The sequence below is a fragment of the Cyrtonyx montezumae genome, unplaced genomic scaffold, assembly GCF_038088225.1.
Source record: "Cyrtonyx montezumae isolate F1298 unplaced genomic scaffold, pur_monq_1.0 scaffold_8, whole genome shotgun sequence".
In the NCBI taxonomy this organism is placed as follows: Eukaryota; Metazoa; Chordata; class Aves; order Galliformes; family Odontophoridae; genus Cyrtonyx; species Cyrtonyx montezumae.
The window spans coordinates 52672624-52691610 of NW_027072089.1; the positions used below are offsets into that span (position 1 = coordinate 52672624).

At 34.4% G+C, this 18987-nt stretch overlaps 1 protein-coding gene across 1 annotated transcript in view; it reads left to right on the forward strand.

The window, feature by feature from the left end:
• The window catches only part of DOK6 (docking protein 6), a 238195-nt gene that overhangs the window by 148676 nt on the left and 70532 nt on the right, over positions 1-18987 (forward strand). Inside the window, exon 5 of the mRNA XM_065752981.1 lies at positions 1672-1861. Coding sequence (XP_065609053.1) covers positions 1672-1861 — 190 coding nt within the window. The remainder of the gene's footprint in view (positions 1-1671; positions 1862-18987) is intronic.

Consider the following 18987-nt stretch of genomic DNA (forward strand, 5'->3'; position numbering starts at 1 on the left):
ACAAAGCATTAGAAATTTTTTCACTTGCTATCTTAGTCATGAAATGCAACTTATAGGGCTAAGACCCATTAGTGTGATTAATGGGAACTTGAGCCTGGAAGAAGAGGTTAAATGGCTATGAGATGGAGAGAATCTATTGAGGAGTCATTGATGGGGCAAAATTAAATTAACTGGAAAACAATTACATTGGGAATGGCATGTTTGCTTATAGCTAAGCACGACAGCAAATCTAAGTGCTTAGTCAGTGGTTCCATTAATTCTTCAGACAAACTTTTGTAGCTTTGTTGATATGCCCACACTCATTCACACTTCAGTATATAATATATTATCTCAACTATTTGCAGTATTTTCACTGATTTGTCAGAAAAGTACATACAGCAAACATAGTAAAAGTGGATAAATAGTTTTAGAGGTATTAACTGTCAGACTGGAAGCTGCATCTCATTTTGTCTTTTGTGATTATTTCACTTTATACCTCTTTTGATTACTTTAAACTCCTTCCTAATTTGAAAAAATAAACATGAGAAAATTCTAAGCAGCAACTGGATTCAAAATATACTGTTCCAAACTGTCATTTGCTTATTAAGTAGAAAGTTTCTATTAGGTGTCCCTTTAATGTACATTTTTCTAGTCCTATTCATACAGCTTTTATCATACTCATGCTTTTAATTTTTCTTTTTTTTTTGTTAACATCTGTCAATGTAATAGCACTGACATTCTGCATTTCTAACTTATTTCAAAGATGAAAGGAAATTTTTAGAAGTTGTGAAACACCTGCTCTCTCCCACTCTGTGCTATTAAGCTCTAATGTTTCAGTGCCTCTAGAGTTAAAATACACTCCAGCACTTCCAAATGTACAACCTGAAATTTTACTGCTTTCATCTCTTTGTAGGACTAAATCATAGAAAGATGAATTATTCTTCAAAACAAATTACATTTTTATTTAAAGTCCTCTTGCTATTATTGTAGTTTAGTCTCTCTCTTTTTTTTTTTTTTCCTGTTGCGATAGTTGTTCCTTTGCTTATTAATTCACATGCAATTCAGGCACTTTAGAAAATTGTTCATGCCCTTAACCTCTTACTGCAGTGAGTGAACTATGAAGCAGAAGTGCAGCTGATATCAATTGATGTCAAGGCTGTAATAATATATTGTGTTGAATCTGATTTTTCAGGAAAGCAACCATTTATTAAAAATATTAATTTTACTGAACTTGGCAAATAAATAGTAACCAAATACAAAGAAAGCAGTTATTAACAGGCTTCAATATGTAGTTCTGTTCTTTGATAGAGGAGACTCTATTCTAAGTCACAACAAAATTTGATATCTTAGACCTTATTGTGACTTTACCATGAGGATGAGTATTTCAGTTAAGTTGCTGGGGTCATATGTCAAAAAGAACACTGAAGATCATCTATGAAAGATGTTTCAGTATGTTTTAATATTTATAGTGGAAATGAAATGAAAATTCCCCTCTTACTTTTATCACGCATATGGCAGTGCTTCTTGGGCATCAGAGAATCCTCAACACTGTTCACAGGCTAGAAATTTGACATTGATTTCTAAGCCTTCTGTAACTGTACTTCATTTTATTGAAACAAAAACAAAACCAAAACCAATTAATATTGAATCTTGCTTTAACTGCCTATTCCTTATTCTGCTTTTGTTTTCCAGAGCGATTCAATGTATATCTTATGCCTACACCAAATTTAGATATCTATGGCGAATGTACAATGCAGATCACACATGAAAACATCTATCTCTGGGACATCCACAATGCCAAGGTCAAGCTGGTCATGTGGCCTCTGAGCTCTTTGAGGAGATATGGACGTGACTCAACATGGTTCACATTTGAATCCGGAAGGTAAGAGATAAGGAGAAACAGCAAGAAGAGGTAAATTACTTTTGGTTTGCGGTCTCAGATTTGCCTCTCATCTTCAAGTAAGACAGAGTACATGGCTTCTCCATAGACTTCCATTTGTTGAATATAACTTTTCAAAATATTCAGTCCTGTGTTTTAAATAAACATTAATATACTTCATATTTAAAATGAGCTTAAACTTTCCTGCTTGTCACATCCCCTTCCTCTGCTTTTATTTAACTGCCATTGAACTGTCGTTCTTAAGTTTTATAGGTCTAATTATGCTTATACGCTACTGTGATATATATTTGAGTACTGTTGGTGTAAAAGAAATGAATTCTGGATCATGGAAAAGGCTCATCATACAGGGAAATAGCTTCCATCACAGTAGATATTACTTTTTGGATGTTCCTGATGACTGATTGCCACCCTGGTGCATAATTGCAAGCAAGAGCACAGAGAACATTGTGAGCCCATAAAAAGGCTAGCTCTATTTTCCTGTCTGCATTTTTTTAATCCTCATTGCCATTTCTATTCTCAGATCAGTTTTAAATATCCACGCAGCTCTGTTTTGCCTCACTCTCCTATCTATTTTAATACATTTCATGCCTTCATTTTCTATCCTTAGGTTCACTACCTTTTCTTTTTGATACATTCTGGGTACATTTCTGTCCTTGATGATGTTTAGTCTTACATTTTGAGGTTCTAGACATTCTAAAGTTTGTCTTACTTATACTGAAGCTTGAATTAACTGAAGCAACCTATGGAATAACAACTGTTCCTATACTATTTGTTTAGCTGTGCTGCCTCTGTATGAAACTTTATACATATTTCAGTGTGTACTTATTAAATATAGTTATATCCACAAATATCAAATATTTGCAAAAGTGCAGTTGGTGATCATGAATAAAAAAACAGATGAATTAGATCTTACAACCTAATGAGTTAGCAGGCAAAATTCCTTCACTCTTTCTTATTAATGGGATTTATTGTTTAACTTGTAAGTTTGTATATCCAGATTGATCACCAGAGAATTTTAGTACCCTGCTACTTTTCTGGGGTAAATTCACTATTGTCAACCACGAAGACGTAATTTCTTTTTTTTTATTTATGTTGCTTTTCCAAAAATGAGCAAAGGCTGAACCATAGTTCAGATCAGTTTTGATGATTAAGCTGTGGGGCTCATTCAAGTGTACAGTTTTAGCAAGAACAATTTGCTAAATCATTCCTTCACTCAGCCCTTAAACTGTCTCATGGGAAACCACTTCAAGCAGTTCAACACCAAAAGGTGAATGAAATGACAAAAAAATAAAATAAAATAAAAGCCTAAAATATACCATATTCATCTGGAAAAGAAAACAATAAGGAAAGAAAAGGATTTAGCTTAATCCTATTCTTTCTGAATATTCCATTAATCTGACTATTTGACTTAATTTATATTTCCAAGTGTACACTCTGTTAAGGAAGAAGGGGTAATTTTTGCATTAAAATGATCATGATTGATGTGTTTGTTTATGTAGAATAGTGTATCTCTCTTGAGAAAATCCACTCCTTTTAATTGATTCTGGAGGAAACTCAACTTGGAAATGAGAATTGTCATTAATTAAAAATTAAGGTGCAAAAACTAATTCAGATTAATCACTTGAAGTTGATATGGTATTTATCACTCAAAAGGTGTACACTGGTTTTCTGCAGTATTTTCATTATGAAAAAAAGTCATTCTGTATCATACTGAAATCTCTCTTTTTGGAGAATTGTTTCTTTCTGTACTGCTCTATTTCTGTTGTACATCAATACTAACAGACTATACACAGTGGCTGTATATATTTTTGCCTTGCAACAATATTAAGGTATAATAGGAGTTTTTTCTTTCTGTTTTTTCAAGACTCCCACAGTACTTTAATTTCATACTAGCATCTGAGTACTAGTATCATCATTCCCTACATCCATAGACCATGCAACCTGATAAAAGTAGATTGTTTTCCTCTGTTTATAATTATGAGCTAGCTCTGCCTTTATCTGCCATGCTTTATTGTCTTTGATCTGATTCTTCCCTTTTGCTTGCTTGAGAGCACTTTTTTATATGCCTGATTTGGAAATGCATAAAGATTAAATTAAATTAGCAGAAAAATGTGGAAGTAAACAGAGAATGAGAAAAATCAGTATTTTCAATAACATCTGAAAGCTATATAGGGCAATAATAACGCTCTTTCTAAAATCTGTTGTTTATTTTTTGGGGGTTTTATTTTTTAATCAGCATCTTTCTTATCTTTCTGAACATTATTTTATCTTTGTTCCTTGATCTCCTGGTACCTTAATGCAGTAAGTTCCTATGCATGCTGTCTTACCAGAAGTGAAGCGCTCATCCATGTTTTATGAGAATGTTACATAGTAAAAGAGGTAAAAGTGTTGTTGCTTTATTTTTTCCTGAAGGCTTTAATATTAATAGACAATTTTTTAAAAGAAAATATTTTGAAATAAGTAATTTTTTACTAACCCTTTGCAGCTATGTAGTATATGTCAATGTGGTTAATTCGCATGAATGTTAAGATCTCAGTTTTATATATGTTTATGATCCATCCATATTGTTTTGTTTCACAAAGCAGATCCCTCACATTAAAATAAATTGACATATTCACAAGAAAAAAAGACACCATGGTAAAAGAGTGGATCAAACATAAGCTTTCAAACAATTAAATTTATATTTAATAAACATATTGCCTTTCATTTAAATTGAACATGTACTCAGATATATAAAACTAAACTGTTCATCTCATGTAATCTAATAGCTACACAGCTGAAAGGATGTCTAAATCATTGGAGGAATGAACACAGATTTTTTTCTGCTGTTTTTTTTCCACTCAATTTGAGTTTGTGAATAAGTATCTTTTCACTAGCTATAAAGTTAGACCCATTCTTACTCTTCATTGAGTAGCAAACCACTAAAAGTAAATACTCCTTGTAAATCAATCTAGTCAATTTCTTCCCTATTCAGGATGTGGAGAAAGCACAGTTTTATATGGCTCGGTTTGATGAAGAATGGTGAGGTTCTTATAGTTTGTAGTACCTGTGTTGTGGTTTAACTCAGCAGGTGACTAAGCACCACACCGTCATTTGCTAACTCCCTACCTTCCTGATGGGGTGGGGGAGAGAATCAAAAAGAACAAAGTAGAACTTGTGGGTTAAGATAAAGCTTTTTACTAAGAAAGAGTAAAGGAAAATAATTACGACTATATATATTTATATGTGTCGATGAATATATATAATAAGTGATGCATAAGCAATTGCTCACCAACCTCCAACCAATGCCTAGCTGCGCCCCTGAGCAGCGGAAGAGAAAAAGATGAGCTCCCACTCCTACTCTTTCTGCATGATGTTATATGGCATAGAATATCCCTTTGGCCAGTTTAAGTCAGCTGCCCTAATTCTGTTACCCTCAGCTCCTTGGGCCCTTTGCTGAGAATGGCCTTGGCTCTGTACAGCACTGCTGAGAAGCAACTGTAAACAGAACTATAAAAATGTTGTATTATCGACATGGTTTTTCTCCTAGAACTCTGAAGAAAACAATTCCATCCCAGGTGAAACTGAGACAACCTGACAAAAGTAGTCCCATAAAATCTATCTATTGATCAAAACATAGTAATTCACATCTTTGTTGGGCACAACAATGGCTTTGTACTCATTGATTCTGTACCTCTGACACAGTGGGTGGCAGTTCAGTAATTTAGAACACATACAATGCTTTTCCAAGAGCCAGGCTTTACACCAAACTAGATTCAGATTGGCTTGGCTGGTTTTATTGTTGAATTGCCAATAAATCAACAAGTTTTCTTTAATGTACATACCCAGGTAATGTGTTCAAGCAACTCATTATTGTTTTTTTGGATACTGAATGTATTGGAGATACTATACATAAGAATGCAATTATCTGTGCAAATGTGCTCATTTCTCCTGAAACTTGTGGAATTGCTGCTCTGTATGGGTGTTAATGTGTGACTGATACTGATTTTAAGGTGCTGAAATGGAAAATGTGCTCCTTAGGGAAGAACTTAACTTTCTAGAAGATGATACTGCAAGTATGCTGTGGAATAATTAATGTTGTGCAGTTTAAGAAACTTGTCATAAAAGGAATAGAATAGGTTCAGATAAATTATCTCAGGTTCCGGATCAGGTGTGCGGTCTCTGTTTTCAGTGCCAAAATTCAAGTATTCATTTCTCCAATGCAAACCAAACAATCTAGAGGCTATATAAGTGTTTCAAATTTAGTCTTTGAAAAGAGCAAAAGCAAAAGTTGCACAGGCTTTCGTTATAGAAAAAAAACTGTCTGAGGCAATTTTTCTAGGAGCAAAAGAAAAGACTTCCTAAGAATTCAGATTCTTTTTCATATCTTGGGAAAAGGAAAAGAAAACATATTGGACAATTTGTTTCTCTTGAAATGTTCTTTTGTTTTTGTTTTTGTTTTTTCTCACTTTTCTGCAATTCTGTCATTTACATTAAACACCATTTTCTAAGTATATATGGAAACTGTCTTAATCAGTCTGTTAAATGCTGGTCTGAGGAATCTGATAAAAAAAGCCAAAGTCAAGCTGACATCTAGTTATGTACAGTGAGAAATTGCAGTAAGGCTATTTGTTGTAGAAACCCAAGCCAAACTTTGTCAGATACTTTCAGTTTCCAGCTGAGTAGAGAGGTGGGGGCAGTAATTATGTTCCTGGAGTTTTGAGAAGAATAGAATTAACTGTGAATCCATGCCACACACCTTTTTCTAGAATTAACTTTCTTTTATTTTGTATACAGAATATTGAGATTAAAATGATTTCAAGCATTTCCAAGTTTATTTATTTTATGCATTTGAAAAACATACTGTGAGTACTTGGCATTAAACCACATTAGACTATTCCTTCTTTGTTTTGCTCTGACTGTATAGGTTTTTATTCATCAGACAAATATAATGAAATGTCATATTCCGTGTCACTCCTAAGATCTGAAATCCATTTCTTTGGTTAAGAAAATATTAAGCTTAAACATGGCAGAGTGGTGGCATGAGGCTTTCTCAGATTTTTTTTTTCAATTTATGCAACCAGAGATGTACTCATTTTCTGAACATTAGATACACAGATGCTAAGGTTATCTGAAGCAGAAAGTTCAGTGTTTGCTTCAGGCAATACATCTGACTGAAATCTTTCATTTTTCTGTCAGACTTCTGTGGTGATTTTTTGCTATTAATGTGAAAAATACCAGTCAATTAACCCTTAAGTTATGGGAAATAATTTCTAAGTGAAGAGAGATCCCTTTAATATGTACCTCATGATGCTGTTGTTATGGGGCTTCATCTTATAAGTGCACTGGTTCGGGTCCACACCTTCCTGAAGACAACTATTCCATTCCTGATCACTGATATATTGTCTAAATCATCAAATAAGCTTATCGTAAGCTTCAAAAACACCCCAGAATTTCATAATCCGCTTGGGTATAGCAGCGGTATGAGTGAATGTTCATGTGCAGATGCAGTAAATAGATTTATAGTTTCACATAAGAATTCTCTCTCAGTTCTCAATAAGCTCCACCTTTTTATTGTTTTTTTTAGGGTTTTTTTTTTCTATTACACCTTTTTAATATTTTCAAAAAAGCCTAATTTACCCACAATCTGAACTCTGTATGTTTCTTTTATCTGTATTTTCTCACTGCATGTTCCTCTTTCTCATAATCTTCCCCTCAGACATTTATTACCAAGATCTCAAAAGAACTATTGAAAAACAAAACAAAACAAAAAATATATGTACTCTTCCTTTTTTTTTTTTTTAATTTATCACATAGCTGTAATTTTAGGACAAGGGACAATACCACCCCTGAAAGATGTAGTTATTCCCTAGTATTTAGTAATGCCAAGATTACATTCTAATACATTGTAACTGTAGTTCTGTTCCTACTTTTTTTCCATTGTAGTTCTATTCCTACTTTTTTTCCACTGTGCCTTAATTCCAACTCCCGGTTTCCTTCTGCCAGATTCCCGACATGGAAAAAATTCTGTTCCTAATCTGATTCATTTAAACCCTACTTTAAACTGAGTTGTATGTTTAACTCATCTACATAACGCTAATTATGGTTTTGATCACTGTACCTAATATAAGAGCTCTTTTACTGGGAAATAAAAAAGGAAGGGAAGGAAGGGAAGGAAGAGAAGGAAGGGAGGAAGGGAGGAAGGAAGGAAGGGAGGAAGGGAGGGAGAGAGGGAGGGAGGGAGGGAGGGAGGGAGGGAGGGAGGGAGAGAGGGAGAAAAGAAAATGAATATATCTTGTTATAACTGATTTATTATATATATATGATTGATTTAATTTTCTCTTTGCCAAGTCTCCTCTTAGAATGATTTAGTGATGGTAAAAAAGACCAAACTCTTACAGTAAAATTCTCTACAATATGAACAAATATGATGAACAGAAGTAGGGATTACATACTAGATTCTTTATTCTAAATTTCTGTTCAAAAGTGTTCGGCTTTTCTTCTGTCCCTGTTTTGAAGATGTAACCACTATATTTGTACACACACTTACAAAGCCCTTGCTCTAAATAATAAAGAATGCCTGAGACATTCCAACTAGCCATAAAAGCTCTGATTTTTATGATAAAAACAATAACATCTCAAAAAGGTGGTATATTTAAATAATAGTTATCTTTGTTAAGTCTTTGCAAATTGATTGAAAAGTGCAACAAAATCCACAGGTGATGTTGTATAGCACATGAATGAAAAACTGCATACATACTAAATCTATACAAATTAGAATATAATTAATTAATTTCTTTAGTTTCACCAAGTGGAATGTATGGTCATCTACAGTTTGTCTAACGAACACAAAATGTGTACAACTCAAAACAGAAGCTATTTCTGTGGTAGGTCCAACATGAGGGTTTTTTTTTCAGCTGATCACTAGATATCTAGTAACACTGTGTGATCTAAACATTACAAAGCTATTAATGATATCACTGATAACTGTACTGAGTTTGTCTAATATATTAGCTGATAGCATGCTATATTTATTTTGATGATCGTAAGATAACAAAGATTATGTCCTCAAATTGAAGAGTATAAATTCCTTTCTCCTTTGTAACATGTTTGACTGGCAAAACCAAAGTAGGTCTTGTTTTAAATAATTTTGATATTACACCTCATTTTGCTTTCTGATGATTTTATATCCATATTTGAACCCATATTACGACTTCTCTGAGAGTAAGGATTCCTATTTTATTATGTTGAGCCACATCAGAGTTGGATGCTGGTATTAAGGCAGATTTCTGCAAGTGAGGCACACAGGCTCCTGTTCGTGGCTGGCAAAAATGCATGGCTAATGGTGTTGACTGTGTTGAAAAATAGTGTTTCATAGCTGAGAATTTGCACTATCAAATAATGTTCTTGTGCTCTTCCTATCTGTTGTAGTTTCCATGGAAATACATAGGAAGCGTTAGTTTTGAAGCAACCTATGTATTTACCATTTTCCATTTTCCAATTGTCTCTTTTTCACACATATTGCTTGGCTGCAGGCATGTATTTTTCTATTAATATTCCTGATGCTGAATATGACTAATGAGGTTATTGCTGTGCAATGTATGAGCAGAAAAAAACAGACACAATAATTCATACATTCTTAATCATATTAGAACTCAGTTATTATTTCTGCTCCACATTTTAACCTTTGAATTCCACAGAGGGATAAAATTAATCTCACATGGCAGTTCTGAACAACTATAGGTACCCCTGCACCAGGTCGTATTCTCTTCAGAAGTTGTAATAACCTTCAGTCTTCTACCTCAAAATATAGGAGGACTGATGCATCACAAATCTGAAACATAAAACAATTTTTAAAACTGTCACCAGTTTAAAAAAGAAAAACAGCAAAACTCAGGCACTTACCAGTACAAAATGCTAACACGTTTCTTAGCAGTCTTTATTTTCATATCAATACCCATTAACAGTAAGAACCAGAATTTCTACTGTAGCTCTTAAACACTCTTGCATTTCTCCTTCAAACCAAACCTATTTGCATGAGCTGATTAAAAATGCTGCAACTAGGCACCTAATTATCTATATTGACAGTAGGAGAGTGTTCAGTACTTAAGACAGGGAAACTCAGAATGCCACACTTTAAACAGAGACCAACACAGATACTAAGCACAAGTAAATCCTTTTCTCCAAAGCTTGTGAATGTAGAACCGTCGACTGAGGAGATTTGAAATGTCTTCTATGTGCTGTGCACTGTACAAACATAGAAGGAAGTGATCAATATGCAAGGAGCAAGATTTGCAGAACAGAAGAGCTTTGTTCATGAATATGTAGGAACCTGTGTGCTTGCACATGCAAACACAGAGCACTGCAAAAGCATAAAGGGGCGAGTTTTTAAAAAATTGTAGGCTTCATTTGTTGTCAGGAGCTGTAGTTCCAAGGTTTCAGCTGGCATGTAGGTTTGTTTTAAGGGTCATCTGGATGTCTGAACAATTATCTCTTGTGTGTCACATGAAAAACTGCACTGGAAGATTTGTTTTTTCCCTTAGTATTGGGACTTGATGAGGCTAGAATCAAGACTTGTATAGCAGGACTGTTAGTATCTACTCAAGAGCAGAGAAAACTGTTTTAGAGGGTAGTCTTGGAAGATCTGCCTGGTTCTCCATTCTTTCTGATGGAATTAATTCATTTTCGCACAAACAATATGCTAACTGATAAAATATGTATTGGCATTTTACTGTTTACCTTTAATAACGTAGCATTTCTGCAGGGTGCCCACTGACTTATTTGCTTCAAAAAGAGGTGGAGTGGTTTTTGCTCTTGCAGTCATTCACAGAAGTGCAGCAGTTCCAAAAGTACCTCTTTGTTCTGGATATGGAAAGTGTGTGACAGCAGAAACTCTAGTGAAGAAATTTTGTGTGAAAGTTTGTTCATTTCATCAGTCCTTGAGATCTGTTTTTTTCATTGAGTTGAATGCTGCTATCAACAAAGCTTTATACAAATTCATATTGCATATGTGTACATTTGCACACATGTAGGCATCTCTGCAACTCTGCGCTTAGGATTGTCTTATAATATGTATTTGTGGAGGTTATCGACTAGCTATTTTTTACTGCTCTATTTATTTCAAGTCACATTTAAAAAAGCAATCAGTGATCATTAAAGTAGTGACCAATTTCATTAAATTTTCTCTTTTTTTTTTGCATTTCCATTAATTCTGTTAATTTACAATTCATTGTATTAATTATGTCGTCAATTAGAAAAAAAAAATCTTCTCCACTTTAATAGGTTATAGCTAAACAAAACCAAGACAGTAATATTAAAAGTAAATGGATGGTGAGTTTGATTTCATTTGCTTTTTTGTATAGAATTTTTTAAACTATATATTCATACAAACTAGAGAAAGCATAGGATTGTTTAAAGCCTTTAAACTATACTCAAAAACTGATGCAGACTTTTCATCACTTTACAACAGCTGCACTCTTAATGAAATCCAGGTTAGATTTTATGAGCATTTGCTACTAAGACAAAATCAAATAGGCAAAAAAAATATTTTTAGAGACATATGCTCCTTATTAAATAATGTAATCTGTGCATTCTTCCCCTTGTAAATACTCTAGCAAATGGCTGTATGTATGTAAATAGGAAAGCCTGGATGAATTATCAAATCGAATGTTTGTGAGTAATTTATTTTTTTATAGTACTGGTATGCCCTGGTGAAGTACAAGTCCATGTGCTAAGTTCAGTTAATGGTTTCACAAAGCTCTCTGCTAAGAAGAAAAAGGAGCTAATAATTGAAAATCATGACACAGCCCTCCCAGAATTATCATACATTCTTCCCCCCTTCAAGTCTTTCACTGCAGCTAAGTGCCCTCTCGTTCTAATTTAAATTAACTAAAGAACTCTCAAAATACTGTCACATAAGGGAGATGGAGAGCACTTTACACACAGTGTCTACTCAGCAGCATTCTAGAAAAGCGGGGCTATTCTTGAGGTGGGCTTGACTGGTCCCAAGGGCTCCTTTAATCTTCCTCTTATAAATAAGGTACCAAAGGAAAGTTTGTCCCTTAGCCCCTTTTAGTGGAAATGCTATTAGCTACTGTGTCCCTCCTAATAGTACTTCTTCACTATCACTGTAAGTTATTGCTATTACTGCACTATTAATAATTCTGTATTCTGAGTAATAGCGTGATGGTGTGTGATTTATTTCCACTATGAGTAGTCACTTGTCACGCATTTACTAAAAAGCTTCTGTCTTATTAGAGAGAGGGGAGGGAAGGGCAGAATCTAATGGAATCCCTCAATCTTACCAGTTCCAGACATCATTTGATCTTTCTCACTTTTTGGAAGAAAATTCAATGCAGTGCTATAACTCACCGAGATGTTTCATCTACTTGATTATCTTGTCAGTGGCCAAAAAGTCAAATACAACATTCCACTTGAATGGCTTGCATGAATCAGTGCAACAATGCAGATTTTTACATTTTACATTTTAAAGATACATATATATATATATATATATATATATATAAATCATCCATCCAACTTGGAAAATATTCCTCTTTCAAAATATTTTAAGTAATACTTGACACACTTATTGAAAAGAACAGTGTCTTGGGAATTGCAGAAGAGACCTCATTTTCCTTGATTGTGTGTTATTATACCTAAAAAATCATAAAAATTGACTATTAAAGTACATAAAACTACATTTAATAATATGCAGCATTTAAAAACTGAAAAAAAAAAAAGAAAGAAAAAAGAAACTGAAATCCTCTGACCTTAACTATCATTTGCTGTCAGGGAAAGAATTGAAGGGCAGTTTAGATGATGATTCAGTGGAAAGCCCTGATGTTCTTTCAGATGATGATTGAGAGTGCCTAACCTTTACTTAATGAAAACAGGTCAAATGATCTATCTTTCTGGTGACTTACTTACTTCAGAGAACTGACACTGCCACCGGAGAATAAAGGGTGAGAGCAGTGATCCAAACCAGCAGTGGTCTGTAGTGAACCATGGCATGAGTGTGCCAAAGGTGTTTCACACATACATTGGACAGCAAGTGGACCAGCCTGCTAAGACTAGTAGAAATTCAAGAGATTGATGAAAATCAGAAGGGAGGTTATCTGTGGGAGAACAGAGTGGGCTAATTGTATGGAATCAGAGAAAAAGAATGTGCTCGTGACATTCCTGAGCTGGTAAGAAATGGGGAGGGATTTTTAGAGTAAAGGTAGATGCTTTTTAGTGAAGCACTATAACAGATTTTGGAATTTGTTTAGAGTTTTAGGAATAACTAAACAACTAGATAGATAAATAAATAGATAAATAACTAGATAAATAACTAGATAAATAACTAAATAACACAGTCAAAAACTGTGGAAGATCTGAGCAAAAAGAAGCAAAAAGGATTTGGTTGGGATGTTTGTCATTGGCAGATGCTGACCATCTCAAATTCTTTATTTCACAGGTTGTTTGTCTTTTATATTAGGCTTGCTTGAGCCATGTTGCACTGATTTCTCTCACTGAGGGGAAAAAAAAAAAGAGCATGATTAGCTCACAGCCTTAGAAGTGCAGATGAAATGGAGGGCAGCCAAGAAATAAAGTGGTCAGTGCATGTGAAAGTAGTGTCAAATAGCTGGTAAAAATGGCCATCAGAGAAATTAGAGCAGAAATAGTAATGCACAGAAATAGAAATATGTATTAGCATTTATCTTGAGAATAATGCTCTTTGATATAAAGGATATCTATAATATGAATGTTCCAGTGTGGGAAGTAGGAAAACACTTCTTGACTGGATACTCAAAATGTTTTTTTATGGCATGCTTGACATAACCACAAACTTGCTCAATCTATTATGAATAAATGTCTAAGGAAGGACTGGTCATATAAGAAACCAGGAGTACCTGTTATACTTGATTTTTCATGTAAGGGCCTTGTACCCTTTGTATTCTGCTACCTATAGTGTTATCTTTTTTGGATAGCTATATATATAAATGTTTAATGAAGCCAGTAGGCCTTGTGTCTATTGTTCATGGATTTTTTTAATCCTGGCATACAGAATCATGACAGTAGGGATTCATACATTTCAGCATTCAGAACAGTTCTGTGGATATTATAAATTCTTTATAAAAATATTGCTAACGCAGCGTAAAACTATAGGAGCCTAAATAATGAAATATTGAACCAAGACAAGTAAGCTCAAGTATAAAAGTATCTTGTTAGTGGTTTTTTGGTTTTGTTTTTTTTTTTTTAGTGTTTTGTGGTTTGTTTTTTTTTCAGCAAAGGCGGATTGCTTTTTTCATTTGCTTTAACAACACTCCAAGTTTTCTGGGAAGACAGCAAGTACACTGAACTTAAAAAGCTTATGCATTAGAGAAGATGGATTTCATACTTCCAGATTCTACTGTTCCAAATTTGTTTTGAATTCTTTGTGTTTTCCTTCTGCTGCTGGACTGGTCAAAAAGCATCGCTTGTCAATTAATAGCATCCTGTGCTATGCAGAAAGTCAGTTTGAAGAAATATTTGCAAAGAATAGAAGATGGCCCATGAACAAAATGACCAATTCTTGTCATTCGTTTTTACACTCTTACTTTAAGAAAAATCATCACTAAAACTAACACAAAACATATAATTATCTAGTACAGCATCAGTAGTTTCATATAGGTCTCGTAGTATATATTCAACTAAGAGAACTTAATGTAGCTGCTGTTAATCGAAGGTTGAAATACCCATTTAAGAAAACAAACAAACAACAACAACAAAATGGATAGCCATTCCATCCAACCAAGTTTTGGAAATAAGGTAATTCTTGGAAAATATGGGCGTCTAAGTATCTAATTATAATTCCTGCTTTCTGGCTCTTTTTCATCATTTTGTATGAGCCCTTCTATTTTTTCTGCATCATTTGATCAGTGTCTTTCCTTGTGATGATTTTATTTTGCAGGGCACTCTTTTTTGTTGTTGTTGTTTGTTTTTTGCACTTCTTTTGTTCACTAGTGCTTTTTTCTACTCGTGTAATTGAAAGAAGTATCTTTTTTAATGTAAGAAAATTCTACAGAAGTGTTTTGAGGGTTCTTAAGTGCTTATCAAGCTGCTACTTACTGGAAGATGCACTGCAATTGATTTTAGCAAGCAGCCTAAAGACAGATCCCAGCAGAGTGTTTTCCCACAGCTGGAAACACCGTCAGAGGAGTGCCATATGCACAGTCAAGGTTGGACTCAGAGGAACCAGGCAAATGGTGTGTTTAATCCAAAACGCAATTGCAGCTGTTTGTAATTGAGAGAAGAGGTAAAAACTGCTACTTCACTTTTTCCTGGCTTATGCAAAAAAATAAAAAGGAAATTTAAAGAAAGTGGGAGGGAATACTACATATAGAAAATAGACGGAAGTTCAGTGAATGTTTTATACTTGTGGTGGGGGTCATATATTTTACACAATTTATTTTTTTTTAATGTTATTACTTCATATTCAGTTTACCACAAGGAACTTATTTCACTACTTGTTTCTGTGTGCATGTCTAGCTAAAGTTCAGACCAGGAATGTGGTCTTAGTTAGGATTTCTATTCTCTCTGAGAAATCTACCTGTATTATTTCTTTAGCAAGTCCCTGTTCCATGTCTTATCCTTGGTGCTTTAGTCAGTCTCGGATTCTTTAGTCTGTCTGGGATTGCTACTGCGGCAGGCTGTTCCCAAAATGGACATGACAACGTGCCAGTGTTGTGATCAGTGTTGATGAGTCTTTGGATATCATTAGCATATGTTAATTACTCATTAGTGGATGTACATAGCATCGTGAGTGTCTCTAGACAACTTTGCATGCCCATAACATTTGCATATGACTTTCTGAAAATTCCTCTGTGGCCAAGTGGTCAAAGCCATAGCACTCATACCTTGAAAACTGAGTGACACTGAAAGAAAACAACAGCACTTAAGTCACCATCACAATAAAATCCTAGTGTACTGAAAGTTTTAGCACTCACCATCCATGCTTTAAGTGGTCAAATCCATTAAGGATAGTGCATTATGAAGGGCCAAGGGGCTACCTACTTGAAATGTTCTGTAGTGTTTTCGCTTCAAGAACAAACAGCATAGAGTGCTCAGTGCATTCCCTCTATCACGGAACCATGTAATCCTTAAGGTTGGAAAATACTACTAAGACCATCTACTCCACCCACTGAGCCATCCCAACCTTGCCCACTCAACGATGTCCCTCAGTGCCACATCTACCCTTTGCTTGAAGACCTGCAGGGATGGAGACTCTACCATCTCCCTGGACAGCGTGTTCCAATACATAAAACAACTTATTCTGAGAAGAAATTTTTTTTCCTCCTTACACTTTTCCAACCCGAACCTCCTCTGGTTCAGCTTAAGGCCATTACCTCAACAGTCCTCTCACTGTTTACCTGGAAGAAGTGTCCAACCTCCACTTTGTCCTTGTTGCACTTTGTATGCATCACTTTTGAAATAGGAGAATGCATCATTGATTTTCCAGATTAAATAACTTGTGTTTTGAGAATACATTAACTGCAACTAATTTGCTTTCTTCTCTGCTTCAGGTTCTGTGGTTGTAAACATAGCTCTATATTAGTTCGTTAATGTTTTTTACATCTACTGTCTTAATATTATTCAGGCATCAAAAATCGTATTTATTCATTAGTGTTCAACCCTGCAGAAATTTTCCCTGCTCTTCATAAGTGGATATATTCCCATCCTTTTATCAAAGTATGGGAAATATCTGTGTCCTGTCCTTCCTGTCAATAGAGCCAAGTAAGGACACAAGCACAGTATCTGTCTGCATCACGGTAGGTACAAATGTTTCCAATAGCATTTAATATTTAGAGGTATTTTAGGAAAAAATCCTTCTATAGATCATTTTGAACATGGTCATATGTTAAATATTCAACATCATATTTATTGGTATGTGCAGATGCAAAATGATTTTTATTAATTCTTTTTGACTGAGCTTTTAGATTGAGTATTATTAGTTACTCAAAAATCTTTGGCACATGTACAGTAGTGTCCAAAATTGTAGCCCCCCTATTTCCTCAAAAATAAAGTAAAATAAACTATTGTGCCCATGAGAATTAGTTCCTTTGCTGTTACTTTGCTAACATCTGTAAATTGGTAGTTGCATCCATCTTATGTAACTCTTGAGAGAGTATTGAATAAGTTTGGAGTTGTGCCACATTGGCACATTCTGTGCCACAGAAATACTTTGGACACTAGCAAGTCTCACCTAAAAAGTTTTCCACCAGCAAAACTTTGTCTGGAAACAGTCCCAAACATAAAGATTTGGCTTTAGGGCTTTAAAAGGGAAAAAGAAGAAAATAAAGAGCCTGGGCCACTGAGTTTTATTGCCCCTATTGTAGCAAGTAGTGATGCATTGCCTCAGGGTTCCAGTGCTATTATGCTCTAATTTGTTTTAAACAATAATGACTTTATTTAGGTTTTCTCTCTACCATTTTTGTGTTTGGCAAAATCAATGTTATTACTGTAGATTAATGCTGTTTCACCTGTGTATTGCTGCTTAAGGCAGTGAGGAGAACTAATAATGTTACAAGGTGAGCTTGTCTTCACTGGGGAATAATGGGATGGCAGATATCTTGTAGCAAAAACTATATTTGAATATGGTCCCAAGTTCCAAGACTTGGAAACTATATCCTTTTCATTCATAATTGACATGAAAAATAATAGTAGCTGAACCATGCTGAGTGAGATGATTTAATCTAAAAGATTTAGCAGTTTGTAGTCTTCCTAATCTCTTTATATTTTTTCAGACCAATGTTTTCATTCATCTGTTTGCTGAACAGACAAGTGTAATTGCTGCTTCTGTGCTAAAATGATAATAGTAATTTATGAGTTCTTGGTTTGTCTCCCTTTGAGACACTAAGAAAGACAGTTTTCCAATATATTGTTAAATAATGTTTCATCATTATCAACAAGGCCTGAGCTTTACAAACTAACAAAACTAATTATCTAACAACATTTTCATGTTCATTCTCTTACTTAGATAGTCAAAAATGCAAATGTCTTGTGTATTTAAGTACATGTCAATATCTGATTTTGTTATCCTCCATTTCCTTTGGCTAAATTCCTTTTTTGGGTGATACATATTATTTCAAAATATATATATATAAAAGAAAATACTAAGGGGCTAATAAACTCCATGGGTAATTTGCATATACATATATATTAATTGCCTGCACTAATTTATTAAATGGTACAAAGTGAATCAAGCACTGACACAAGGTTACAGGTGATAAAGTATGAACAACTCAGTTCAGTCTTTTTCTTCAAGTTGTCTACAGCTTGCTTTATGAAACAAACCTAGATGCAGGAAGGAAAATAAAATTGTATTCACATTAAAGTACATATTTGGGAATCAGCATATCAGACTCCAGAATATTGCTTACTGTCTAAAGTTTAATTTCTACGGTTGAGGAAATAGAACTTCTGCATGTTATGTCTATCATTATGCATGGATATATTTCATAATGTGTCAGTCTCCACATTTGGCCTCTTATGCGTGACTTCAATGAAAAGTCTGCTTTTCTGCTTTTTATACTGTAACTAGCACTGGAAATGAGTTGCTATTTTTAAGTCTTCAGTATTAGTTCACATTTATTCTGATATACCAAGGTAATTAAAATATATGAAAACATTTTAATGAGAATAGATGGAGAGGTTTGGTAGCTACCCAAATAAAGATGGTGTGAAACAAGTCCAAAAAAGAATCCTGCTTTTTATCAAAACCAATCCATGGAAAGAAAATGCAAATTCTTGCCACTGTGTCTTATTATAGGTAGGAAGAACCTGATGGAAATGAGTTAGGGAATTACAGTGATAGTGGACAATTATTTGTGTAGTCTAGAGAAAAACACAGCCTGCTATTTGTACCTTAATTAAGTAATAAGTGGACAGGGTCTGACACACAGGATTGGGATAGTTTCCCTGAAGCTTTAATGATGTGATATATGCCCCAATAGTCTAAATGTGCTATCATGTAGAACAGCACAGAGACACCGATAGTAGAGGCAGACCAGGCAATGAGAAGAAAAGGTATCCCTAGAGACATAATTACCTCTACTACTATACTGAAATCTCTCCCATCTGACAAAACAAATAAAAATATGTATTCG